General features: G+C 49.6%; 3 protein-coding genes and 1 long non-coding RNA gene across 9 annotated transcripts; 3 read left to right on the top strand and 1 right to left on the bottom strand.

Moving 5' to 3' along the window:
- The first annotated feature begins 587 nt into the window (after window positions 1-587).
- wipf1b (WAS/WASL interacting protein family, member 1b) lies at window positions 588-13,972 on the top strand. 4 transcript variants are annotated; one of them, XM_078104236.1, is made up of 12 exons: window positions 1,030-1,137; window positions 1,317-1,442; window positions 1,623-2,624; window positions 4,743-4,824; window positions 8,193-8,290; window positions 8,407-8,536; window positions 8,708-8,881; window positions 8,991-9,711; window positions 10,057-10,157; window positions 10,281-10,508; window positions 11,801-11,914; window positions 12,234-13,972. In XM_078104236.1, the coding sequence occupies exons 5-12, from the start codon at window positions 8,237-8,239 to the stop codon at window positions 12,284-12,286; spliced, it is 1,575 nt and encodes a 524-aa protein (XP_077960362.1). In that variant the 5' UTR covers window positions 1,030-1,137; window positions 1,317-1,442; window positions 1,623-2,624; window positions 4,743-4,824; window positions 8,193-8,236; the 3' UTR covers window positions 12,287-13,972. The 4 variants fall into 4 exon arrangements, with proteins under 4 accessions (XP_040034103.2, XP_077960362.1, XP_040034105.2 ...); XM_040178169.2 differs by lacking the exon at window positions 1,623-2,624 and having other exon boundaries at window positions 588-1,137; XM_040178171.2 differs by lacking the exons at window positions 1,317-1,442; window positions 1,623-2,624 and having other exon boundaries at window positions 1,073-1,137.
- A 693-nt stretch (window positions 13,973-14,665) lies between these two features.
- On the top strand, window positions 14,666-21,938 carry gpr155b (G protein-coupled receptor 155b). 3 transcript variants are annotated; one of them, XM_040179018.2, is made up of 20 exons: window positions 14,666-14,810; window positions 15,199-15,411; window positions 15,483-15,630; window positions 15,739-15,868; window positions 15,962-16,137; window positions 16,220-16,372; window positions 16,477-16,544; window positions 16,838-17,009; window positions 17,290-17,445; window positions 17,553-17,636; window positions 17,760-17,883; window positions 18,131-18,215; window positions 18,343-18,430; window positions 18,563-18,779; window positions 18,936-19,013; window positions 19,139-19,299; window positions 19,560-19,655; window positions 19,728-19,792; window positions 19,871-20,008; window positions 20,513-21,938. In XM_040179018.2, exons 2-20 carry the CDS (start codon window positions 15,251-15,253, stop codon window positions 20,559-20,561), a joined length of 2,349 nt encoding a protein of 782 aa, XP_040034952.2. In that variant the 5' UTR covers window positions 14,666-14,810; window positions 15,199-15,250; the 3' UTR covers window positions 20,562-21,938. The 3 variants fall into 3 exon arrangements, with proteins under 3 accessions (XP_040034952.2, XP_077960355.1, XP_077960354.1); XM_078104229.1 differs by having other exon boundaries at window positions 19,139-19,398; XM_078104228.1 differs by having other exon boundaries at window positions 14,670-14,810; window positions 15,483-15,868.
- Window positions 21,939-21,982: 44 nt separating this feature from the next.
- Window positions 21,983-25,901, bottom strand: LOC120820852 (transmembrane protein 41A-B). The gene is made up of 5 exons (XM_040179021.2): window positions 25,759-25,901; window positions 23,696-23,846; window positions 23,447-23,608; window positions 23,228-23,366; window positions 21,983-23,144 (listed from the first exon to the last, which is right to left on the bottom strand). The coding sequence occupies exons 1-5, from the start codon at window positions 25,899-25,901 to the stop codon at window positions 22,930-22,932; spliced, it is 810 nt and encodes a 269-aa protein (XP_040034955.1). The 3' UTR covers window positions 21,983-22,929.
- On the top strand, window positions 23,625-26,350 carry LOC120820853 (uncharacterized). The gene is made up of 3 exons (XR_005712445.2): window positions 23,625-23,737; window positions 25,029-25,156; window positions 25,729-26,350. It is a non-coding gene; the product is annotated as an uncharacterized LOC120820853 (long non-coding RNA).
- The last annotated feature ends 262 nt before the right edge of the window (window positions 26,351-26,612 follow it).

Here is a 26,612-nt window from a genome sequence, read left to right as displayed (position 1 = left end):
CTAGTAAGAACGAACAGGAACGCTGCTTCAAATCTCTATTAATGTGATGACATGGCTTGTCAAGCGCAAGGAGAGGGTAAATGGTCATTTGATATAAAACGGCCCTTTTAATAAATGATAGGAAAATGTTTCCTCTATTATATAAGGATTAGATTCACTTATTTATAACGTATAATTAGAATAGGGTGATTAGCTCCAAGTGAACGTATTGTCATTTATTCCAGGAAATAATATGGTTTTGTACTATACCATAAATAATATACTTTTAATGTTCACTCACAGAAAGACATTTGGTGCCACGCTGTTCCAAATGCACCAATTATTATATCTTCTACTTTAAAATCCTATAAAGGTTAAAAATAAAAATATTTTGTAAGTAGTGAGTAACTGGTTGTTGTTCCTAAGGCTCAACTAGTGGCCTGTAGAATTTCTTTTTCTAGCTCCACATCTGGAAACATTGCATCACCGCTAAAGCCTTGGCTAAGAGTCCCAGCCGACACAGCTGCACGAGCCGAGTCCAGAGCCGTGAATGTGCAGAGTTCAGTCAACCTAAAGCAGCCGGCTCGAGGCAGCAACTCGATTAAAGCGGCTCTGAAACGGGCTTCACGTTTCAACGGTCCAAGAAGGTCCAAGTGACGCAACAATAAATCCTGTTGCAAGAGAAACCGCCTCTAAAAGCTAGGACATACTTTATAATGTATCCATGCTGGGCCTGTGTTTATTATACGAAATATATATATGCGTTTTTATACTTTAATATGTACGGTTAGCTTAGCCTACGTTTCTTCAAAACGAGTGCTAGCTAGCTAAATGGTAGCATTCACTGTAGCTGCCAAACTTTTTTTGACAGCTTAGCTGTTGTGCAAAAAACTGAGTTTGTCCGTTGTTTTCACATTACCAATGATATTATATTCCTTCATTGGCCGTTTCTGCGGTCCGAGGAGTAACGGTGCCTCTCGCGGTGTTCCGCCGGTCACGCTTCGCGCGGCCCGGTCTACATACGGCTCTGGGTGGAGCGCGTTCTGCGGACCCGTCCTCTCGTGCGGGGTCCGGGATTGGCTGCGCAGACCTCCCCCCCCCCCTCTGGCGCTCGATGGAAGAGTGTTAGCTCGCGCCGCGCGTCTCGTCCTGACACAGGTACGTGGAGCGAACGCTGCTCGAATTTTGCCTTTGCGTGCGCGCGCGTGTGTGTGTGTGTGTGTGTGTGTGTGTGTGTGTAAAAATAGCCTCAGTGGAGCGGAAACCGCGAGACCCGAGCTCAGGTTTGCAAGCGCGCGCCCCCCCCCCTCCCCTAAAAACAGAAGTTCATCTTGCAGAAAGCAGCTCGGGAGCTCCTCCAGAAGTGATGGCTGATGCGTGAAGATAAGGCTTCCTCCGCCGTGCTAAGGAGCTTTTGGTCGGTTGCTCCAGAGCTCAGCAACGGCTTTTGGAAACAATCCAAGGTTTGCCCTGCTTTTTTTCTTCCTCCCTCAAATGATGGCCAGTGTGAGTCTTGCGTTAACTGTTTTCCTGTTCATGTCCTCCATAAAAACTGGCCTGACGCGCTGCTGCAGCTTGTCACGTGTGGTCGATGTGAACATAAGGCACGTGCTCTTAAGAGTTGTGTTTTATTTTCCTTGCAGAGAGAGAGAGAGGAGGGAACGAGCTGTGAGGGAACAGACCGCAGTGTTTCCACATATTTGGTGTTTTTTCTTTTCATGGAGCTGCGTGTTGAGTGGAGGAGATTCATGTGCAACGGTTGCACACACATGCAAACACAAAGACTTGCCTCTTGACTTTAGTTGGACTTCTCATTCACATCGCTCAGTGGCACGGAGTCAGACTGAAGAGGAATGTGTTTGTGTGTGTGTGTGGATGTTTGGCAGAAGGCCATTTGGCTCCACGCACCTGCACACACACACACACGCACACACACACGTCCTCCCGAGGCCGAGCCGCTCCTGTAAACATTTAGTTTATGGACTTGCTTTTGAATGGATGGAATTCTCCGCCTCCTTTTGAAGGACAGCAGAGTGGCTGCTGGAGGAGGCGCTCTGCTCTCTCTCTCTCGGCCTCCGTTTGACTCTTTTTGACGTGATGTGCAAGTGCACGCCTGTTTCGTAGAGCGCTCCTTTCTGCAGAACGAGCTCCGTGCAGGAGATGCAGTCAGATCGATAAGGATATTCTGCACACAACAATGAGGCCGAGATAAGTCTCATATCCTGAGAGTTATTGTCTAAACATTCATGCATCACATCAGATGAAAGGCTTCCACCACGGATCCGTTCGCTCTTCAGCATCACGGCCTTGAATTGTGGGGCCCTCAAGCGACACCGAGTCAGTTGTCTCTCGAGGGTCGGTCTCGCGTTCTTATTTAAATAATCGCCATCAAATATTTGAAGAAGACAATTTGGCGGTTCCCACGGCAGCCTGGTAACCCCTACCCTGGAGACCCGTCAGGCCGCAAAAAGCCCCTCGCCACAGCCTGTGGGTTGTGTGACATTCACTGCGAGTTGCAGAGTTTTGACAGCGTGTGATCCACGGCCGGCCCATAACACGACACTGTTCACCCTCCTTGTGCTCCACTTCCTGCGTGCAGCATGTGACCCGTCCATCCACCGAGGACGATTTAAGTCAGTGATGGAGTAAGTGGCCTCCGATATGTGTGTGTGTGTGTGTGTCTGTGTGCGTGTGTGAGTCATGGGTTGTGTTGTGTGCAATCACAAAGCGCCCTAAGTGACTGACTGGCCTGCAGGCGAGCCGCACTGATGTTCATGTGACTGGAGGAGGAGGAGGAGGACGAGGTGGGGGGGGGGTCTCTTTTTTTAGTCGTTGGGACGGGAGCATCTGAGGGGCTGTTGGTCGTGTAGACCTTGAACCTGATGACACACTCGTACTTCTCAGAGGGCCAGAAGGCTGCGGCTGATGTCACTGCAGAGGGACACAACCGGGCTCTTGTTGCCACGGCGCCGCTTTAGAAATGAACAGACTGACACTTGATATTTCCCACGGAACAATTTGCAACTGATGCCTCAGCGTTTGTGTCTGCAAGTGACTTTTTTTTTTGTTTCCCCCGAGAATCCAAACGATGCCTCTTGTCAGAGACACAACAAGCCGCGTTTAGTTGTTGGTTTGTAAACGGCACGGAAGGGTCGTCGGTGAGAACTTGTCCACCGATTCACTTCCATCAATTTACTTAATTCACTACGCCAATTTTTATTGCTGCCGTGTCGGCCATTTTTCTGCTAGCTGCTGGCAGAATGTTAGCGTAGCTTACCACAAACGGCTAGCCCGGGTTATGTTATAAAGCAACAGCACCTTTTTTGTTTTTTCCACATTAACGCATTCATCTCGATTCATCTCATCTCCCTGACAGAAAGTGACGGAGCACTTTTCTCCCGAAATGTCGCACTGATCATTTTTAAACCTCACTAATCGATTAAGTCGCTGAGTCGTGAAGGTAACCGGACGGTTTAAGGACGTTCAGGCACCAAACCCCAAGAAAAGAAGTGCGTTTCAGCACAAAGGAGAAATAGTCACAGCTGCTCACGGGTGCAGCTTTGCGTATGGTCCCCATGGACGAGTCACGACCAACGTTATGAGTCGATGTCGTTGACCTTATTGTGCTCTGTAGATCAGAAAGCTCTTTTTTTAATTTTTTTTGGTGTCATTTTAGTAAGTTTGTTCACCACCACGCTGAGGGCTGCACGACAGCATTAAACAATCTTATTAGAACTCAAGTTAGTGGGGCTTTATTTGGATGCAAGACTCATTTATGTTTTGACAAAAATGCAAAAAAAAAAGAAGAGCGATTGCAAAATAATCTCTCTTCAATAAAAAGTGACTTGGAAAACAATCCAGATTTCTGAGCAATGAACTTTTAATGTAAACCTGCATCCGTTCCACCTGCAGACATCAGAAGGCTGTAGCAGGAATACGAGGGAGGCCCGTTTTAAGTGAAAGCTCTCCGCCGTTGGTTTGCTCCTCGTTCTGCACCGGCCTTTTCATTTGCTGCCTTCCTCCTCACGCCGGGGAGAAACAGCCGGGTAGAGGGGAGGAGACGAGGAAAGAGGAGACGAGGCAGAGAGTACCGCGCTCGGCTGCTGGCAGGAAGTGTGACACAGAGAGCACAGGAAGTGGCTGCCGTGGAGCGACGCGAACGCTTTCCTCCAGCAGCATTTAAATGGAAAGTCTTCTACTTTTATACCGTAGAGGACGGATTCCCTTTTGTGCTTTTTGTTTGTCCAGCGACGCGTGGAGGCCTTCATGTATACATCTCCAAATGCATTTGCCGCATAATCCCCTTTTCGAGGTGGCTTATTTGCAGGCAGATGAGCCTTTTGACTCGTTGTTAGTTATTTGCATCAGACAGGAAATCGCAGCTCACACTCCCTTGCTTCTGTGTCAGTATGCAACCGGCCGCTGCAGCTGAGCGCACGCAGCAGCAAAGCACCGCTCACTAAATGCAATTCAGACGCCTCTGGGTGTAGTTTCACATTTTGTGGGACTGCGTCCCGGACGACGCGTGTGACGTGGATTCACGTTTCCCCCCCCAGTTTATAAAAGCTTGTTTCAGTCGCCCCCTCCTCCCCCAGGTGGGGAACTGAAAAATAGGAAGTGTGTGTGTGTGTGTGTGCCGTATAAAAGGGCCGACTGTTTCGCAGCGGGACTTCTCAGAATGTGAGCTGTCCGTTTTGAGGAAGAGGAATCAAGAAGTTCGAAGACGTCGATGCTGTTAATCTTCCGCCTTTGTCCTCCTCCAGCGCTGCGTGGCCGCCTTTATGAGGAGTGAACCAGGCCGCTTCTTCTGAACGTACTGCGGATTCTTCTATGGACGCGCATTGAGTAAGTAGAGACGTTGTCCCCCGGGTTTAATTTGGTGTCTTTCACACTCTTTTCCCATTTTGTGACAGAGGTTTGACCACGTTTGTAAAGAAGACAAGTTTAAGAGCGACTTGTGGTTTGTGTTGGAGGACGGCGGCCAGGCATGTTTCATACCAAGTGAATTCATCTCCTTTGTGGGGATGAATTGTTTTGGGTCATTTTTTGGGGGCGTTCATGTGTTTTTATGAACCCCAGCAGGCGCCACCCTTCAGGACGGTCAGAGGTCAAGGTCAGCCTACGAAACGTTGTCACTGTTAATGAGAAAAGGACGTGTTCTGTTTATTTTGCATTTAATCGTGTACGTTCAACCAGGTAGATCACTATAAACAGGCCTGAGCAGTGACACAAAGTAAAGAAAAAGGCATTTGGAGTTTGTTTGCACACGTAAGAATGCAAAAAATCCAGATAATGATAAAGTTAGAAACATGTCAGGAGAGGTCAAGAGTCCACGCAGGAGATCCGCAGACAACAATTCACCAAAATCCAATAAATGCAAAGAAAAGAGCAAATGATATGAATTTATAATCCTTTATTTTAGTCTGCTGATACTATGATGGGGATGAATGTATTAAGAGTAAACGTTCTGAACACGACAAACACACACAAGCTTTTCCACAGAACGCTGAACGCACAAAATGGATTCGGCACTCATTTCTTTATTTGAAGAACGTTGAAGAGGTAAAACGAATTTGCTGAGTCAAAATCTGAAAAAAAAACATTAGGCGTGTGTGTGTGTGTGTGTGTGTGTGTGTGTGTGTGTGTGTGTGTGTGTGTGTGTGTGTGTGTGTGTCACACCACAGGATGTTAGCTTAGCCACTCAGCACTGTTCCTACTCTGCCAAAACGTTTATTACTTCCCTGGGTTTCATTGCAATTTCCCCTTTTCCCCCAAAACTCATGCTCAGAATCTTTTACCTTTTTCAGCACTGATTATTTTTATTTTGTTAATGAGCTTCAGAGGAGTCTGACATTAATATATCTGATTTGAAACTTGTTGTTGGTTGTTTTACACAAAGTGTGCGTTCATTTTTTTGCACCTCCAACGTTTACTATTGTTTGAGTGACAAAGGCCACATTTATGTATATTTTATGCATAAACATTTTAATGTGTTGCATTAATGCAACATTTGGAGGCTGCGAGAGGCGCTACTAAGTCAAACTTTACAAAAACGCTGTTCTCAGGGCTTCTTACCCACACAAATGTGTAAACGAGGAGCAGGAAGAGGCTCCGCGGCAGCAGCATGAAGACGCCTTTTTATGGCCGTTTGAAAACTGAAACACATGTGAGCATCAGTGTGTGTGTGTGTGTGTGTGTGTGTGTGTGTGTGTGTGTGTGTGTGTGTGTGTCCATGCCACTTCAAAGGATCCTCATATCTCCCTCTCTCATTCCTCTGTTTCTATCAAAGGAGGCATTGTGCATGCTAAGCTAATATGTGTGTGCGTGCAATAGAGGGAGAAAGTTGTGTAGTGCATATTCATTACAACACACAGGCCGGTTTCCTTCAGCGGAAGTCGATGTTTTTTCTGCCTTCTCTTCGGTCTCCGCAGCACGTTGAGCATCGGCTCACAAATAGACCCCGCTTGCAGTTTCTTCAGTCAGTGGAGATCTTTTTGAGCGGTTTGCGATGTAAGCAGGGGCTTCCTGTTGGTCTCCTCCTCGTGTCACCACGAGGAAGCGGCTGGCTCAGCTCCTGCTGGACGCGTCTCGCTGAGGCTGAAGACACACACACGCACATCTGCACCGGTCAGCGCAGCGGAAACGTGCAGGACGTTCACGCCGTCACTCGCCGGTGGTTTTCTTTGTGACGACGGTGTGAAATGTTGTCATCGCGGTGAGGCTCAGGGTGCCGGCTCACTTCCTGTGGCTTACTTCCATCCTGGTCCATGTTGGGAAATGATTGACGTGTTAAGGATAAATGTAAACAGCTTATGTTGAACAAGGTATCATCAGCCAGAAGGCTGCGGTGCCGGAGCCACATGGGGACTTCCTGTTTGTCAGCCGCCTACAGGAAGTAAGAGACCCGGGGGAGGGAGGGGGGCGGGGGGGGGTTGTGTGAGGCCAAGCCGTGTGAAAGGGAAACGGGCAGATTTCGACTGAGTGGGGGGGGGGGGGCACGCAGTCCTTTTCAAGCGGGCGCTGCTGCCTGCAGTGACGCCGTGGTGGAAGAGGTCTAACGCAAGCGTCTTGGACACACTTTTGCGTCATGGCGATCGACCATGGGCCAGGGCAGTTCGCCCAAGCAGTAATGATTCTGAGCAGTATCAGTAACCCAACGCAACAACAGCGCTGCACATCGGGAGCGTAAAACGAATCAATATAAAAAAACAACAACAACAACAACGACGAAGCCGTCTGTCAGAAGCGGCCACGCGATGGGAGAAGATCTGCCGGCACGGCGGCGATCGACCGGGTCCTCCTGGTCTAACGCATGCGCTCACTCGCAGAGCGCGACCCCCAGTGGACGTCTTCGGGACAGCGGCTACTTTTATAGAACAGCACTTTATGTCCTTCTGTAATTCTCACAATAGCAAAGTCATGCGGCGGGCCGGATTCGCCCGGCGGGCCTTGAGTTTGACGCCTGTGGTTTTAACTGGTGATAAAACCATTTCCATTTACTACTCATGTCTCTATAGGAAAATAAATGAATTTGGCCTAAATATCATTTGTGTGATATAAGCATCATCCTATCAATACACGTTTCTTCATTTTATTTCACAGCTTTCTATTGAAGCTCTTTAATTAAGATGTGTGATAGTGAGGCGCTTAATTATCTGCCAGGCCGTGCAGGTGAGATGAGGAGGTGCTGGAAGTCAGTAATACAAAACTAAGCTGCACATATACAGCATGTTTTAGGGAACTTAACATTTAGGTTCCTCTGTGATGAAACATTCGGTTGTGAGCTCATTGTCAGCTGATCCGAGTGATTCTATATCCTCTCTTCACTTCATCGTGACCCTTCGATAATCGCAAGGATCTAAAGGTTGAATGGAAATATCTAGATGAAACAATAATTAGACTTGAAGGCTTTACATCTTTTGTCAATGACAAAGGGTTGTTTTGAAGCCCTCAGCACTACACAAAGTGTTTTCTCACTACAACACAATACGGTTCTCTAGTTTCTGGGCGTCTTTAAAGGCTTCAGCGTTCATCCTTACTGCCAAACTCACAGCGTGGAAGACCTGGTCCAGGTTCTCCCTCTGCTGGGGCGCCCAGTGCACCTGGCCCGATGACCCGTGTTAAGAACGTCAGCGTGTAGACCATCTCCGTGTGGACGATCTGGATTGGAGACATTTCAGTCCCCCACGGTGACGCTTCTGTTCGTCCTCCAGGGTGCAGCGTCCAGTGCACACGAGTGAAGTGGAAGGAAAGGAAGATGGCGCCCCCTCCTCCCCCACCGCCGCCAGGCCCCCCTCCCACCTTTTCTATCGTAAGTCTGTCTGCGCGGTTAGACCGTCCCCTCGACCCAGCCCGGCTGAGACGTCCCGTGGAACCTTCGCATAGTGACACACGTTCCGTGAAGATTTAAACTGTCTTGCGTTTCAGGCCAACACAGAGAAGCCGAGTCTGAACCGCTCGGAGCAGAGTGGAAGGAACGCTCTGCTGTCTGACATCGCTAAAGGCTCCAGACTAAAGAAAGCTGTGACCTGTGACCGCAGCGGGCCTCTGCTGGACAGTAAGTCAACGTCCGCCTGGAGCCACAGTCGATCGGAAATCAAATCTCCCTCAATAATACGTTATGCCGTGTGTGTAGAGGTGCTCTATTTATAACAGTTAGTTTAATAGATTCATTGGTTTTCATGGATAGTTTTATGTACAAATCAATGTATTTTCTATATTTCCTTAGAACCTAAAGGAGGAGGCGGAGGCGGAGGTGGTGGAGGTGGTGGTGGAGGAGGAGGAGGAGGTGGTGGTGGTGGAGGAGGAGGTGGTGGTGGTGGTGGTGCTCCTGCTGGGTTAGGAGGCCTGTTTGCAGGAGGGATTCCAAAACTGAGGTCTGCAGGAAGCGCTGTTAAAAATGGTAAAAAAAAAAGAAGGTGTTAAATAAAAGGTCATGAACTCCTGATGGAAATAAAAACCAACACAGAAACAAAGCTGATGTTTATGTTTGGGCCTTTTCTCTCCGTCAGACTCCGCACCCAGCCGAGGGCCTGTGTTCCCCCCGGGGGGTCGCTCTGGTGGGCCCACCCCTTTCGGTGGGGGCGGGGGCTCCACTGGACCGCCCAAACTCCCAGGGGCCCCCGCTGGCGGCCGTGGCAACGTCCCCGATCTTCCCAAGGGCCGGCCGAGTTTCTCGTCCAGACAAGACACTCCAGGAGGCCCCCCGCCGGTGCCCAACACGCCTCGACCCAGCCAGGGCTTCCAGCCCCGTGGGGGGCTTCCTCCGCCAGCCCTCCCCGGGGGACCCAGGCCGCCCCCGTCTTCTGGACCTCCGCCTCCTGGTCTTCCGCCGGGCAGGCAGGGACTTCCCCCACCAGGCGGCTCCCCAGCTGGGCCCAGACCGGGATTTTCTGCACCCCTTCCTCCACCCCCGAACAGCAGCAGACCCTCCCTCCCTCCAACTCCCCCCGGAGGGAGGCCCCCGCTCCCCGACGACCGGCCCCCGCCGCCGCCCCTGGGAGGCCACCGGCCGTCTATGCCCCGCGACGTGCCCCCCCCTCCTCCTCCCTCCGGCAACTCCAAGCCTCCTCCACCCGTCTCGCCCTCCTCTGCCTTTCGTCCCTCGGCCGGAGGGGGCGCGCCCCCCCTACCGCCTGGCCGACCGGGCCCCCCTCCTCTCCCGTCCTCCCCGGCTGGCGGTGACGACCACAACACCCCCCGCCTGCCCCAGAGGAACGTGTCGCTCAGCAGGTAGCGGGAGTCCTGTCTGGTTAGACCAGCCTTTAGCGTCCCGCTAGCTAATGTAGCTCTAGGTACCGCTCTCCTCTCGCTGCCATGCTCTCTGCGCGCTAACCCAATGCTAACCTGTTAGCATGGTTCGTAAAAGGTTTCCGAATTTGTAATCATTGGGTATTACTGGAAAGCCGAGACTCTTTTTGGATCTAATGAGCCTAAGTTCCCTCTAAATACCCCTTTGCCCCACCCCAAAAAAAGAGAAGTTGATTAGCAGGAAAGAGGAGGCCAGCCGCTCGTTCTCGTTCATTATTTACTCGCCACATAAGCAGTTTGCTGTAATACTCTGTTCCTCCTCTGCAGCCAAGCTCCAGCTCTGCCACAAGGTCGGATGGGTGCTCGCCCTCCTCCACCAGAAGAGAGACCTCCATCTCTTGGAAGGAACCAGTCGTCCACACGCTCAGGTGAACAGCCCTGATTGATTGATTGATTGATTGATTGATTGAATGGATTACTTGGATAATAATACTAATACTTGGATCCACTTTTCATCGCTAACACAGCAGTTCATATTTCTTCCCCCAAAGGGCCTCTTCCCCCACTCCCTCCCTCAGGCCGTGGCGTGGGCGGGGGCAGTTTGAGGTCATTACCTCCGCCGTCTCCCATTGGTCGGCCGGGCCCGGAGCCCCCCCGCGGGGGAACCGGCAGCAGACCCCCCCTCCCTCCGGACCGGCCGGGCGTCGGAGGGGCCCCCCCACCACCACCAGCCCACATGGGTAACGGCTTCCAAAACTCCCACCACAACCAGATGCAGGGTGAGCAAGAAGTTTGAACGCGGTTTAATGAATCGATTGAAGTTTCAGCCCCGCAGACGGAGGAGCACAAAGCTCTGGTTTGTCAGTCCACGTTTGCTCGTGGGACCTTTTTTTTAAAAAAGCAGATGATGAAGTCTGCGCCCTGTGGAGGATTTACTCCTTTCTCACAGTTTCTACGACAGAGATTCAGTGTTGTTTTTACCACATGAGTTCACATGAGTTCCACTGAGGCCGAGGAAGCCGCTGGCCCAAGTGTGTGTTGTTTCTATCCCTTTGAACCGAGGTGTGTGGAGGAAGGCGGTGGTGAAAGTTTGAATCCTATTAAGTTCACAATGCTCATGCGTTGATGCCACTGGCTTTTGTAGCATTTACAGGATGGATTTTTGAAATTAGCATTCTGGGTTTTAATGTATTTTGGTATAAAACGTAACACATGTTACATCAGGGGTCTCAAACTCAAATCAGCTGCGGGCCAGATGCAGCCCACTTCAACCGAACGCGGGCCGGACTAGCGTCCGAACGGCATGGTCGACAATAACACAACTTAACACTCACTTTCAAAAGCAGTCATTGAACCCCACCCTGGGGGATCGGTCCGAATGAGACTACAACACTAGTCCTCCTTTAACTCAGCGGGGGAGACCTAAGGTCATGTGACCGTGGAATTCCTTTATAGCCAAACGTGAAGTTACGTGAATCGAAGCTGCGTAGTGATGGACGGAGACGCTCGTCGGTGACGTCAGATGCTTCATGTGTTGTTAGTGTGAGTCGTAAAGGAAAACTTTATTAAACGAGCGATGCTAACGGTTAGTCACATGATCACCTGCGCGAAAGAGGGCAGGAAACTGAATTTCACCCTCCTGCTCTCTGCACCTCGGCCGACACACACGACCCGCCCCCCATGTCAGTCACATGCATGCCACGTTCACTGGACAAGCACACAGTAGGAAACCAGAACATCATAACGTGTCCCACACAGCAGCTGACAGTGGGGTTACAGTATAAAACTTGCGGGCCGCACTAACATTACACTTTCATATTAAGGATGGGGCCACAAAATATCGTCCCGAGGGCCGCGAGTTTGAGACCCCTGTGTTACATGCTTGTTTATTACTCAAGTTTCTCGCTCATGGACGCATTGGACTGTCCGTGAACGCCGGAGACCGTCTCATTTGGATTCCTAATCGATTTCAATTTGGCACTTAAATAAATGGCTTTTACCATAACTTTTCCACGCCAGAGCTATCGACCTTTCAGTCATGTGATTAACCGCCGCCTCTTCTTAAACACAGATGAGTGGGAGTATCGCTTCACATTCCATCCGGTGTCGGACCTTCCTCCACCCGAGCCCTACGTACACTTCCAGAAGACGTACCCCAGCAAGCTGGGCAAGACTGACGGGAGAGGTCAGACACACACACACACACACACACACAGGATACAATCCTACATTCTTGACCTACAATGTAGTGAATTATGTTATTGTGATGTACATTTTTTTTCTGTCCATTTTGTCCCTAAGAAAGTCAGGGTGTGTCCCCACAATGTGAGTGTGTGTGATCAAATGTATGTTCCCATCATATGTAATATGAGGTTTAAAAGAGTCAGCATCCTCTGAGCTAAAGATGTCAAACAGCGACACCTGGTGGGAGGTAACTAAACCTCCTCCGGGGAACTGAGGAAGAGGAAGATACCAAACTCCTCTGTGTCTTTGCCTCTTTCCAGGTGCTGGCAAAAATGAGCGAGGAGCTCCTCCTCTTCCTCCTTTACCCAGGTGAAGAAGAGGTGTCAGCAAACACGAACCCCGGGACTATTTTCTCTCTCTGTTTCGCTCATTGGAACCTCTCCTGCGAACAAACGCGCTCTCAGTGCCTCGTACGAGTGATTTAGGACTCCTTCACCGATCATCCCGTGTTTCGTATTCTCTCTTTGGTACGACTTTAGCTTACCTGAGGTCCAGACCGGTTGTGCTGCTGTTATTTAGGCCTTTAAATAATGGCTTGTTTATTACTTTTAAGTAGTTTTTAACTCTCAGAATTATACTTCCTGAATATGTTGCTGTTATTCTGTTCGAGGCCGATTATAAATCTAAATATGCACATAAGCACAACAATATCACTATAAAACAGAGCCCATTGTGTAACAATATCCATACAAACATCTTAACTAATTCGACCCACTTGCTGTAGTGAGCGGTTCCCTTCCTTCCTTTAGCAGGTATTTCTCTCTTTGTGCATCTTAGAAAGCAGAAATTCCACACAGGACACGTTGGGAGTATTATTTGTGTCCTTATGCTGTTCCAATGTGTCGGCCTTCATCGTGTTCACGCTGGTCACGCAGTACGAGAACCTCCCGATAACCGGTGGGCTTTTGTTGTACGGGATGGACTCAAAGTTTGGTTTGATAATAATAATGTGCGTCTGTAGCAGTGAAGACCAAAGCCTGTTTAATCTCCGGTACACCGTGTTCAGAGGGAAAACAAAAAAGTTGGACCTCCTTTTTGTCGCTGGACTTCAGTCAGAGGGCTTTGGTGACCTGGTTCCTGTGAGACATTCCATCAACTAACCGTTTTTTCACCCATTTTCATTTTACCGGGTATAATGGATTCCATATTTTGCTTGCAAGACATTATATTACACCAACCAGCTACGTCTCTTACGAAACAAAACACTTACTCGACAAGCAAACCAGCGTTGTTCATGTAGCGCGTGCACCTGGGTCAGTAAATGCAACCGATCAGACGGGTTTATCTCCTCTGCTGCCTCTCGACTCGCGTCGAGCCGTAATTTTCTATTCAGGATTGTATTTTCAGGCTGCTTCAAAGAGTTAAGGGAGTAAGCCGTCGGTGCCTTAAAGTGTGTGTGTTCAGCTGGATTGATCACCTCTGCTGATGGTAAAATGAAGCCTGCAGTAGAACACTCGGCCTAGCGAAGGATCCACACGCAGGCCGACATGCAACCCAACTGAGAAATGACCACGACCTCTTTCCACCGCTGCAGAAACACGTCGGGGGGAAAAGGGATGTGGTTATTTATTTATTTTGACATTTTTGCCAAAGCCATGTGTGCCTTCATAGTACATGCATCTCCATCTGTGTCTTCTGTTGGAACCACTGAGCGGTACTTTTCTTTTCATTGTTAACTGTGACGATGTCTATGATTGTGATGCTTTTTTGTTCATTGGAAGACATATTTTTTTTATTTACTATTTTGCTAAAAGCTGCGTTAATTTGGCACGAGGGGCCGTGTGTATCTGATTTAATCAAGAGGTATTGAAGGACTGTATTATTTTAAGTTATGTTTCTATCCTGTAATATGTTGTTTTGCTTCCCCGTGCTCGGCTTTGAATGGTCTTTTGTACGTGGGATGTGCTATTATCATGTGTCGGTCAAAGAGACAATCATATGGAAGTAAAGATATTTACATCAATAAATAAAAATGCTTTAAGATGCTTATTGTGCTTTACCTGCAGTGACATGTTCAGTTATTGATCACAAACAAGCAGATGAAGGATTTATTTTGTATTCTGAGATCAACAGTATGCATCACTTACACGTTTGTGCAATAAAGTCAAGAAGAAACTGTGTCGTGATGTACAAGATGTACGTCATGGAATCGTGTTGGAAAATTATAGCTTTTTGAAGGGCAACATTATGGTGGTATTTTGTTATTATTTATGTAATAATCAAGCTGACAGCGTAAAGAAATCTTCCATTTAAAATCTACCGTAACAGTTACGCCCAAAAGAACCGTTGCGATATGTCGACGGGGGTAATAAATTAAACTTAATAGAAAAATGTAAATAGTATGAAATAAAATGTTACAAATTATAGGCAGTTAGCGACAGTAACAAATACATTTTACACAATTTCTTTATTTGAGTTACTGCTGCATTTATTTAAACCTTTGTTGCCTTTGTATTGATATTACAACTGGTTCTATTAAAAACATAATACGGTCCAACGGTCATGATCGTTTCCCTCATCAAATGAATGGAGCGTCGCGAAGCACGTTTTTATCCAATCACAGAGTCTGAAGTCTCCCTCGGTGATAATTGGCTCAACGGCCTGTCAGTCATTTTATGGAGCCGCCTCCTCCATTTGGAGTGTGGACTTTATCTCGGCGGTGATTGGCTGAATCCTCTTGTCAGTCATTCCTTTGGGGGCGTTGCCACTCTCGCCAGCTGCCAGATTCAGGAGCAGCGGAAGAAAAACACGGGCTCGTTCGGACAGCCGGACAGGTGAATAATGTCGGTGAATGCCGCTCATTTCGGAGCCGAGGTGGTGTTCTAAGTAAAATAAAGGTAAGCACCGCGCTTCTAAACGCAGGATTTTATTGTAACATATCAATGCCCGATTATTAAATATGTTAACGGGAAATTCAACTAACGGTCCTGTATCCCCTGATGTTTTTGCTAGCTAGTGCTAACGGTCACCAGGACGTCATCACGTGATGTAGCCGAGTTCAACTTTGCTAGAGGGTCGTCAGGAGAAATTCGTTGCTAACCAGCAGACATTGTAGCCCCCTGACAGGGGCGTATGACGTATGACGTAGCCGGGGGCCCACGCCCCCCCCCCACCCCCCAGAGAATGTCCCTTTACTTATTAGAATCGGTCTTGTGGTTTTGCGTACGTCCTCTGTTAAGCCCCCAATCTATCATGTATGCTTGTCATTACTTTTACCCTCCTTAGCCATCACCTGACCGCTCCGACACCCCCCCACCCCCTCCATCCCATCATCACCATGGAGACCGCCAACAGCTACGTGCTGATCCACGGGAAGAACATTTCCCACAGCCCGGCGGCGGGAGGCCCTGCTGCGGGGCCGCACATGTCCATCGACAAGCTCTTCCCGGCTCTCCTCGAGTGCTTCGGCATCATCTTGTGTGGCTACATAGCCGGCAGGTATGGTGACCGGAGAACATCGCCGCATGCGTGGAAACATTTGTGGTGACCTGCTTCGTTCCGACCCACAGGGCAGACGTCATCACACAGAGCCAGGCGAAGGGTTTGGGGAACTTTGTGTCCAAGTTTGCTCTTCCGGCCCTCCTCTTTAAGAACATGGTGCTGTTGGACTTTGGAAATGTCATCTGGGCGTTTCTCTGGAGTGTCCTGGTCGCTAAGGTGTGTGTGTGTGTGTGTGTGTGCGGTGACACTTTATACTGGGTAAGTACTTTTACATCACGGTGGTTTGAGATCAACCCGTCCTGGATTCCTCCCTCCTGTGTGCAGGTGACGGTGTTCGCGCTGGTATGTGTGTTGACTCTGATGGTGGCCGGTCCAGACTGCCGGTACAGCAAGGCGGGCTTGTACGCCATCTTCGCCACGCAGAGCAACGACTTCGCCTTAGGATACCCTATAGGCGAGGAGCGCGCAAAGCACTCATGTATTCGTACACTAACTCCCGGGAAGACGAAGACCGTGATTGAGACTCCTCCCCTTCGTGTATTTCTAGTTGACGCTCTGTACCGAAGCACGTATCCAGAGTACCTCCAGTACATCTATCTGGTGGCCCCGGTCTCCCTCATGCTGCTCAACCCCATCGGCTTCGCTCTCTGTGAGGTGCAGAGGTGGAGGCAGGCCAGCCACTCACACGGCACCCTCGGCGTCCTCGGAGTCGTATTCCTGCAGGTGCTGTTTGTGTGTGTGTCTGTTTTGTAACACACCTTGACATTTAGGGGTCACGCCAAAGTTATGGTGTCTTCCCGTGCAGGTGTTGAAGAACCCGATCGTGTTCATGGTGATGGTGGGAATCCTCTCCCACTTTGCCCTGGGCCAGCACATCCCCGCTGTGCTCGCCCAGTTCATAGACGGCCTGGCGAACTCGTTCGGAGGGGCGGCCTTGTTTTACCTCGGACTCACCATGGTAGTTTTTGTTTTCAGCCTCTGGCGCCGTCCTGTACATTAAGCGTCATGTGTAAACGTGAACAATGAAGCCAAAGTTGAGCAACGTTTCCGTTTCTTTGGCAGGTCGGACAGCTTAGAAAACTAACCAGAGACACTGGAGTGGCGCTGATCCTCCTCATCACAGCCAAACTGCAAGTAAAACACTCATCCAACTGCAGTCAGATGTGCTTGTGCTCTTCGTCTGGCAGTGAGGCGCTTAGTTCACCAGCTTACACACGATTTATTACCTGCTGTCCCTCCTGAATCTGTCAGCTGCGACTGTGTTGCCTTAGGCCTGGATTATGACTTGACTGATACATCCATAACTTCTGTGCATTGGTGGGATGCGGCCTAAATTACCGCTCAACGGCCGGGGTTCCCCCCCCTGGCCCTCTGGTCTTTGGTGCCTTTTGCTAACGTCTCCTTCTGCCTCGTCCCTCTGCAGCCTGGTGATGCCGCTGGTCTGTAAAGACATGGTGGACATTCTGGACGTCGGAGTGAACAGCACCAGTCGCAACCACACCAGCTTGTCCAACTTTGCTTTCCTATACGGCGTCTTCCCAACCGCACCCAGCGTGGCCATCTATGCTGCACACTACAACGTCGAGCTAGAGGTGGTAAGCGTCGGCGCTGGTACTCAAACGGGATTATTCAATGCAAAGTACGTATAATAAAGAGGCCATTAAATGCATAAATCGGGTCTAACATGAGAGGAACCTTTTTGAAGCTGTGAAACATGGCCGGCCGTGTGTTGACTTGAAAACATGACGTCTCTGTGGTCACATGACAAGAGAAAATGAGTTTCTTTAGTCTGTTTTTCGTGCGCGGAAAAAGACACAGACTTCCCTGTGTCCGGTGCTCCGGTAGCCCCGTCAGTAAGTGATGTCTCGCCTCCAGGTGACATCGGGGATGGTGATCAGCACGTTTCTGTCGGCGCCGATCATGTACGTGTCGGCCTGGTTATTGACGATCCCCCTAATGGACCCCGCCCCCCTGGTGACGGAGCTGGAGAACGTCAGCTTCAACATCAGCATCGTCAGCCTGGTGGCGCTGGTACGTACGCGCGTGCATCCGGGAAGGTGATTTTAAGCGATCGGTCGGGATCGTGAGTCACGAGGACAGTAAAACGCGTCATCGTGTGCCGTGTACTCTTCCCTCAGGTCTGGACCATCGTGGTGATGCTGCTCAGCAGGAAATTCAACCGACTTCCTCACCTTTTTGCCTTAAATCTTTTCCTGGCTCAGGTCAGTAACAACTTGACTCAAAGCCTCAAACATGTCAAAGAAGTGTTGTAGTTGCTGTTGTCCATCCAGGAAAGGTTCACCTGATATTCCACCTCGGCCTCTTTGCACTCTACTCTTCTCCAGTTTTTGGTGTGTGTCAGTATGATCCTGTGGAACTTCTTGGGGAAACAAGATGACAATCTGCTGGCCAAGATTCTCACCTTCACTCTGCTCTACGGGTCTCTGTACAGCACCTACGTTTGGACGGGTCAGTGTGTTAGTGGCATTTCAGAACCTCTCCTTTCCTATTTGACACCAGTAAACCCACTAGCAATAGTATGATATGAACCGGTGAGAATCTGGTGGTCAGAGGTCACCATGACGTTACTCATATTTAGGGCCCAAGTTAAGAGATAAAATGGTCATTCTGACAGCAAAATGAGCGCGTCCAGTCGGGTGCTTCCACCTGCAGTCCTCGGTCTCCGTGACGATGCAGATGTTCTGCTGTCTTTCAGGTTTGATCCCTCTCTGTCTGGCTTTAACTAACCGGGACGATCTGCTGAGGCTGCGGCCAGGAGTGTTCATGGTTCTGGGTTGGGGGTAGGTCGCCGCACACGCCGATTATCTGCGAAAACTTTGTATTGTTTGTGTTATAAACTTGTTACAAATCAGCAGGTCGGAGTTCAAAATGTGCTTTTGATGATGATTGTACTGTGTGTGTGTGTAGGGTTCCCTTCCTGGTGGTCGGGGCTCTTCTGATATCAGGAGAGAGGACTGACACCATCGACTCCGCCTTCTTTTATGGCCGAGCTCAGGTTAGAGCTTCTCTCTCTGCTCTTTTCTGTGTGTTTTATCTTGGCTCTCGGTGAGTGTTTAGTTCCTAATTAAATGAGTGTATTCACAAAGCCAACACATAACGTGAGTGTTGTGGTCCATGCGGCGTTCAGATCATCGGCACTGCCGTGGTGCTCGCGGTCAGCCTGGTGCTGGGCGCCGTCTCCCTCATGGGCCTCAGCCAGGGGGACCGGGAGCAGAGCGGCTACCGAACCCTCAACAGAGCCGCTGTGATGGGCATCGGTGACGAGCTGAGGACCCCCGGCGGTCTGGAGGAGCCACAGCAACGGGCTCAGGTGGCTACTTCTCCTGCCTGCAGCATCACCTCAGGTAGCTCCGACCTGCGCGAACACGCATGAATGGAACTTTTGTGATCGTGTTAAAATAGCTACTTTAAATATAATTACCGTTGAAATGAGTCCATTAACTTGACCAGATAATGTGTGTGTGTATATGTAATATTTGTAATGTCTGTTGCGTTTCTAGACCTCCAGAGCTTCTCTCCTCTCCAGCCGATGCCTGACATGATCGCCAGCACACAGAGCGAGCGCACAAACAGCGCAGGTAACGACTTTGATCCCTGATTATTTATTACCAGGGATATTGGGGGTCGTATAAATACAACCAGGGGGTGACTCCTAGTAATATAAAAACCTCCACTCAGCGGCTGTCTGCGTCCTCCTCCCCAGGCCTCAGGGGGGCGCCGTGTGACCAGCCGCCACAGCGGAGCTCCTCCTCCTCCTCCGAGCAGCCGCTGAACCTGCCGCCGCCCGGTCTGCAGACCACCGACGACCGCCAGACCGCCAGACACGTCCTGCTCTGCCTGCTGCTCTTCGTCAGCCTGCTGGCGGTGAGCTCAGAGGGGCCGCCCCGTGTCTTCTGTGTGGACGGGGTCCGCTTGGTTTGTTTACGGCGCCTCTGGGGCTGGAACACAAGTGCTGATAGGAGAGTACGCTACCCTGCCTACCTCTTGGGATGAGTCCTTCCCTCTCTTACCAACATCCAGATGCTTACATGAAAGCGATGGAGTCCGAGAGGTCGGGGAATGTAGATTATTATTAAAAAAGCGTCCCGTTACCTGATCGGTTGCTGTGTCCTTCTCTCACGCAGAACCTGTCCAGCTGTCTGTGGTGGCTCTTCAACAAAGACCCGGGAAGACTTTACCTGGAGCTGCAGTTCTTCTGCGCCGTGGCCAACTACGGACAGGTATGAGTGACCCAGTAACCCAGGAACCCAGCGCCGCACCAACGGCATCCCCAGTAACCCTCTTTGTCCCAGGGCTTCCTGTCCTTTGGGATCTTCGGTCTGGACAGACACCTCATCATCCTGCCCTTCAGGAAGAGGTGAGGCAGACGCTCATTTGTGGTTTCTAGGTTCACCGGAGCTTTTGTGAGGAACACGTGTGTGTGTGTGTGTGTCAGGCTGCTGTGGCTGTGGCAGGGCAGGGACGCGGAGGACTCGAGTCCCTCAGGTGTACCAGAGGAGGTCAGACTCACCTGCACCCAGTTTGTCCGCTACCACAAGGACCAGTGTGTACAAGACATGGTGCTCACGCGCAGGTACTCGTGTGTGTGTGTGTGTGTGTGTGTGTTATACGCAGCGCGCTTTGTCTTCTCTTTGGAAAGCACGTCAAAATGTGTAAGATATTCCAAACCCGTCTGTTCTTCATCATTATATTTGATGAGTTCAGCCTGTGCAAAGTAAAAGAGACTTTTAAACCAGATTTCTTCTGAACTTCTCAGCTGTCCCTCTTCGTTTCCACATGTTATTAAGTTGATTTAATTCCCCGCTGTGATTGATTTGTTTTGCAGCAGCTACTGAGCTTCTTCGTCCAGCATTTAGTTCTTTTGTTTACAATGAAAAAATACTGTGAGTGGCTTTTAGCAGGAAGCATTGTGAAGAAATTAAATGTCTCCTGAAACATTTATTTTCTGGAAGGTGCTTTTCTTTGATTGTGACACGTTGTTTCTACTGTTCCTTTCTTTCTGCTGCCCTTTGACCCCCCCGGACCCTCCTCCCCCCCCCCCGACCCTCCTCCCCCCCCCCGACCCGTGACCCCTAAGTGTCTCAGGGGAGAGTGTGAGCGCCTCGACGGGTGAATCCTTCCTCTGATGACGACAGGCCCAGATGAGAAGGAGGACCAGAGGAGGCCTTGAGATGCCCCTCCTCCTATCAGCCTCAGCACCCCCACCTGCATCAGGACCCCCCCCCTCCACCCGGCCTGAGAATGGCCACCATGCACATGTTCCCCACGTGTTCCGCGGCGCCGACCGAGCTCACGATGCCACTGATTCTCGCCCGCGTGGTGCTGCTTCGCCCCCCCCCCTCCATCCTCCCCTCCATCCTGGTGGGAGGGCCGAGGCCCGGCTGTACGGCGTTCCCCTTCAGCAGGGCGGCGACCTGCACCACAGCTTCTGGGATAAACCCTCCCTGCTGTGCCGTTTCACACGGAGGGGAGGGGTGGGGTTAGAGGGGGACAGTGGTCTCAGGTCATGTGATCGGCTTCCCTTTCAAAGGTGGGTTCGATTTGAGTGAGCAGCTGTTTTGTGGGGCGGTGTCACGCGCGTAGGCATCTGGATCCAGCCAATGAGCCATTGTGGAGACGACAAAGAGGAGGAAACAAGCGCTCCCTGCTCGTACTTCTCCTGGTTCCCAAAGTGTTGTTGGCCTTTGTTCTTTTGGTTCTATTTGGTCGTGGAACTATTTGGTTCAAATGTTTTTCTCAGCTGAGCAGAACTTTTTTTTATTTATTTTTTTACTTTAGTCACCTTGGGAAATAAAATGTAATTATATCAATTACTTCTGTGCACCAACTTAACATTTTTGAAGTTGCCATCAATCATCACCTTTTCATCCTCACATGTATTTTTTATTCCTGTGACGAGAGCAGACTGCCGTGTGTTGCTCTCAGCCAACGAGCTGCTCGCTGAGAGCCAGAAACCGTCTTGTACCTCCATGTTGTTTCGGCATTTTGATATTTTGCACGTCGCGTCTCTTTGACCTCGCTGGGCTCCGTGCACGAGTCCAGCAGCACTGACCGGAGAACAACAATCCTTCACGCTTCTTTCAATTATGCAACTCACAGGAACGGTATCACCCGTGACGACGCTGCCGCAGACGTTTTTTACCTCTGAAACGCTTGTTTTGGACCGATTTGAGGTCTCCGCCGCCGTTTCCATAGAATCACCATTTGTACATCAGTCACTCGTCGCATGTGAGAGAACTTTTCAGAAGATCGTCTTGCTGAAAAAGTGCCGGTGTTGAACTGCATCACATGACTCGTGTTTACTGAGGCGAGTGGCCTCCGATGCCGATGTGAAGGTGTGTGTTTGTGTGCATGAACAAGCATGTCTCTACAGTGCGTGTGTGTGTGTCTGTGTGAGAAAGAACAGAGATTCTGTGTGTTGTGGGTCCACAGGATCAGTGTAACCGGATGTTGTGTGTTGTAACGACTGAGAGTCACAAATAAATTACTGTTTGCATCCAAAACCCCTCGTTTGTCTTCGTAAGGACACAAATGATTGACTGAATGATTAATTTAACAGACGCGACAGATTTTATTACAGAACACACAAGACGTTTGATTTACAAAAATATTAAGATATTAAAGATTGTCTCCCCCGAGAAGATTGGAGTAGAACTACAGTCTTGAGCCCTTTAGAACTTTAGTTCTTCTCAACAAAATGCGATTTTATATTTATAAAAGCGTCTCCGTACGGACACAAAAAGCCCGACGTGTTTAGTTTGTATGATAATAAATATCCAAAATACTACCAGCACATTTTTATTAAAGATAATCTTGAAATTTATCCAAATATTGCAGTAGAGGATGGTTGTATTTTTACTTTTTCAAGAACATCAGCGTCTGACTGTCAGTTAACACTAAATGAGGAGCTAGAATTTAAGAATTATGTAAAAACTGTCCTACAAAACGCACATATAAATAAATAATAAATACCACCATCATTGACTGACGGAATCAACGCGGCCTCTCAAAGACGAGTACAATCTCCTCGAGTTCTCTAAATGCAAAGTTATTTCTACAACAACAAACCCTCTCCTCCGACTGCAAAGCATGATGGGAAACTCTCGGCTGATGGAAAATCCGAAAAAACCCTCTTTTCTGAGGTGGGAAAAGAGTGGACACATCCATCCATATAAGATCTTCTCCGTTGTCGTGAGGTCAAAGCTGACGTGTCCCCGGGGACGGCAGCCACATTAAGACGTGTGTGAGTGCTTCAAGAGGCGAGATGTTCACAGATCCCCGTTGTCCTCCATTCACTTTGCCCGGTGATCACTCGCCACTGGACAGAAGGTCCATATGTCCAACCGCTGAGGCGATGGAGGACGAAATGCAACCAGGCGATGAAGACGAGTGTCTGGATGATCCAAAGGGTTCAGAGCCGGGTGGTGGGACCCCCCTCCGTCTCAAATTCACCCGCCGTGGCGTCCTCCTCCTCCTCCTCCGGCGTCCCTGGGATCACCGCCTCTTGCGGTCCGGCTCGACCTCGGCCTCGGTCTCCACCCGCAGGTGATCCCCGCCGTAGCGTTTGATCAGCGCCCCGGGGAGGAGCGCCACGAGGGCGATGCCCAGCAGCTGGGCCAGCGTCCCCCAGGAGAAGATGTCGTCCAGGGAGGAGATGGAGGAGAGGATGGAGCCCGTGCGGACGCAGATGAAGTTGTAGGGGATCAGACCTGGAGGTGGAGGAGGTGGGGGAGGAGGTTACCGGTAGCAGTGTGTTTTAACTGTGTGTGTGTGGGGGGGGGGGGGCTCTCACCTATGAGCACGGAGAAGAAGAAGACGGGGATGGGGATGTTCAGGACGGGACAGGTGATGTTAAGGAACCAGTTGGGGGTCATGGGGAAGAAACGGAGGAAGAGGAGGAAGAAGAACAAACAGCTGCGGTTTTCCTCCACCTGACGGAGGGAGTCATTGTATCAACAGGTAAGAAATGAATTAATGACCCTCATCAGCGCGGAACGTAACCGCCGCCTACCTTCCTCTGCAGCAGGGACACCTTCTCCGGGAAGTGCCGGACCACCAGCTGCTTTCCGAAGGCGGCGGAGAGCAGGAAGCAGAAGGTGGAGCCCACGGTGGTGAGCAGGCAGGCCAGCACCAGACCCTCCCAGGGCCCGAATATGGCACCGGCCAGCATGTTCTGAGGGGGGATTGGACGGATTGGGGGGGCGTGAAAAGTCGCCCTCTGGAAGCTGGACAGGCTTCATTCAATCGGCGGCCGTCTCACCAGGAAGGAGGAGCCCGGGATGGCGAAGGACTGCTTGTACAGGTAAGCGCTGCAGAACAGCAGCAGCACGTAGCCGTGATGTTCTCTTTTGTAGAACTTGAGCATCTCGGCGAGCTCCCGCAGCTCGTCCAGGTCCGACGGGAACTTCAGCCTGAATTCAAACACACACGGGTGGAGGAGGTGTAGGGTCTGCTCCTTCGTTCCTGTAGCTTCAACTGTACCGAGGTCACATGTGAATCGTGGAACGCAACCTTTTTAGTTGACGTTATTTGCGTGTTGTGAAGCTCTTATCAGAAGGAAGGGAGAGGTGAGACGGAGGGTAACGGGAGACATTTGATTGAGGGACAGAAATAGTGTCTCTGCCTCGAGCGCGCGCACACACACACACACACACACACACAAAACCCCCCCCTCCCCCCGGTGAAACTCAAGATGCCGACTTCCTCTCCCACCGCTCCATCACGCAGCGTTCCTCGTCTCTACTGGGCAGCGGGCAAACATCCTGCTCTGTGATTGGTCGACAGGTCGGTGATGCGTGAGACTGAGTGTGTGTGTGTGTGTGTGTGTGTGTGTTTGTTTGTGTGTCTGTGCGCAGTATTTAAGGAGGGAAATGCGTCAACGTGGGCACTTTTAATTTAGTTTATGAGAAATCCAATGAGAAACATTCTGTTTCTGCAGGAGACAAAGTCCTCCTGCATGTATATATATATATATATATATATATATATAAGTGATATAATATATATATATATATTATATTATATATTATGTGTATTCGCTTTAATATTTTATATAGGAACCTCGGTGGTATCTGCCTGTCATGTTATCTGTCTCTCTTTATATTTGTGCAAAATAAACTTTTAGCAGTTAACAGAAAAAATGGTAAGATTGTAAAGTTTCATAAAATAGACAATAATAATTCGCCAGAGCTAAAGATGATGTTTCATTTTCGAGAAGAAATCAAATGAAATCTTCACTTTCCAGAAGCTGCAGCTGACGTTTCCTTTTAACAGTGACAATCGTTGACTATGTGATCAATAGTGCGTAGTGAGGATTTTGTGTTTTGTGGCTCCGGTTTGATTCTCAAATATTATATTTATTGTTCATAAGTTTAATAGCTTTGTAATGAGTCATATCCATGTAATGAGCACACACACACACACACACACACACATGGCTGCTTGTTGGCTTCAGAGTGTCTTGGTCGGCGTTATTCAATCACACACACACACACACACACACTGACTGAGCAGTAATTGGATCAGTGCGAGATGTGCTGAGAGGAGACGGGAATTTCAAACCCATTTCATTATTTCTCTCATTTATGCAACAGAAAACCAACAAACGGGACCTTTGACTTCATCCTTCATTGTGTTAATACGAGAGAGGTAACCGACGAAAGGTGAGAGGTCACTAATCCTTCATCGGTCACTCTCCCACTGCTGATGGTTCACTCGCCAGGTGGGTTTAAAACGGTAAATACGAGAGATCACAAGATTATTGAAGGCAAGATCGGCAGAAACATTATTTTCTGCTTCATCAAAGGAATTTTAAAAAAATGTTGTTGTCTTTAAAATCCAAGTGTTCACAGTCGTGGCTGTGAGCCGTAGTTTGTACAGTACGAGAAGCACTGGGCCGCAACGTCGGTCCAGTTGAACAACAACGGATTCAAATATTAATAAATAAATAATAATAATAATCCACTTAGTTATCATTTTAGAGGTACTCAAATATCCGTATAATTGCACTTTTAAAATACTAAACTGGACAATCAAAGTGGGGTTTTCGTATGACTCTTATGTTGGTAAGACAAATACCGCCAAGACCGTATGTTTGACATATTTTGGCAATAAATGTTTCCTGATTCCTGTATGTGTGTGTGTGTGTGTGTGTGTGTGTGTGTGTGTGTGTGTTAGCCAAAGAATATCTTGTAAATAAAATAAACAATAAATTCATAAAAACAGCCACTTAATGTGTATCTCTAGAAATGTCTTCAAAAGGACGTCTCTCTCTCTCTCTCTCTTTTTTTTTAGACAATAAACAAGAGACATTTCCTGTCGTACCTGTACTCCCGGACCCCCCCGTCGTCCCCCCCCGCGGGGTCCGGCGGGCCGCGCGCGGGTCCCGGGGGGAGGTGGGTGGACAGCACGTAGAGGAAGACGCTCGCCGCGGCCACGAGGGCGCCAAGTCCCGCTAAGGAGCGCATGTCGGCCGGACTCCACCGACACAACGGACACACGACTTCCAGAGAGGGACAGTCCTCGCGGGACGACGCCGCGTGGAGGGGGGGTGGTGGTGGGGGGGGGGCGTTCCGGGTGGGTGGTGGGGACGGATCACATGGCAGCCGGTGAGCAACAACTCTGTCCCAATCCCAGGGAGGGGGGGGACAGCAGCATGTTTCCTCTTCGTCTGTCCTTTGCTTCTTGTCTCTTGTTGCTGGACTTCAGCTGCCCCCCCCCCCCCCTACAGACAGGTTTCACGCATTTAACTGAACTCTGAGGGCGCAGCTGCTGTGGGGGGGGGGGGGGGGGGTCTCTGGACGTGCAGTTTCATCGAGGCGCCACCAGAGGGCGCCACGGTGAAGGCCGTGTGGAGGCACGTTGATGTGAGATCTATTTTATAAAAAAGGTGTAAAATAAATATAAACACTTTTAAAATAACCTCAGTATATTTTTCTTTAGTTTAATTCTATGTATTGCTGTTATGTCTTTAGTATATTTATTCATATGTTCAGAGATTGAGTCCATAAACGCATGTTTACAGTGTTTACTGAGAGAAGTTTACTGAGTCTCATAGACGTCTATGGGAGCAGAGGAGTCGCCCCCTGCTGGTCACTACAGAGAAGTAGAGTCATTTCCTCATAGACGTCTATGGGAGCAGAGGAGTCGCCCCCTGCTGGTCACTACAGAGAAGTAGA

Source organism: Gasterosteus aculeatus, chromosome 6 (genome assembly GCF_964276395.1).
Source record: "Gasterosteus aculeatus chromosome 6, fGasAcu3.hap1.1, whole genome shotgun sequence".
In the NCBI taxonomy this organism is placed as follows: domain Eukaryota; kingdom Metazoa; phylum Chordata; class Actinopteri; order Perciformes; family Gasterosteidae; genus Gasterosteus; species Gasterosteus aculeatus.
The sequence above is the reverse complement of the archived record's forward strand: the minus strand, read 5'-3'. Positions and strand labels throughout refer to the sequence as shown.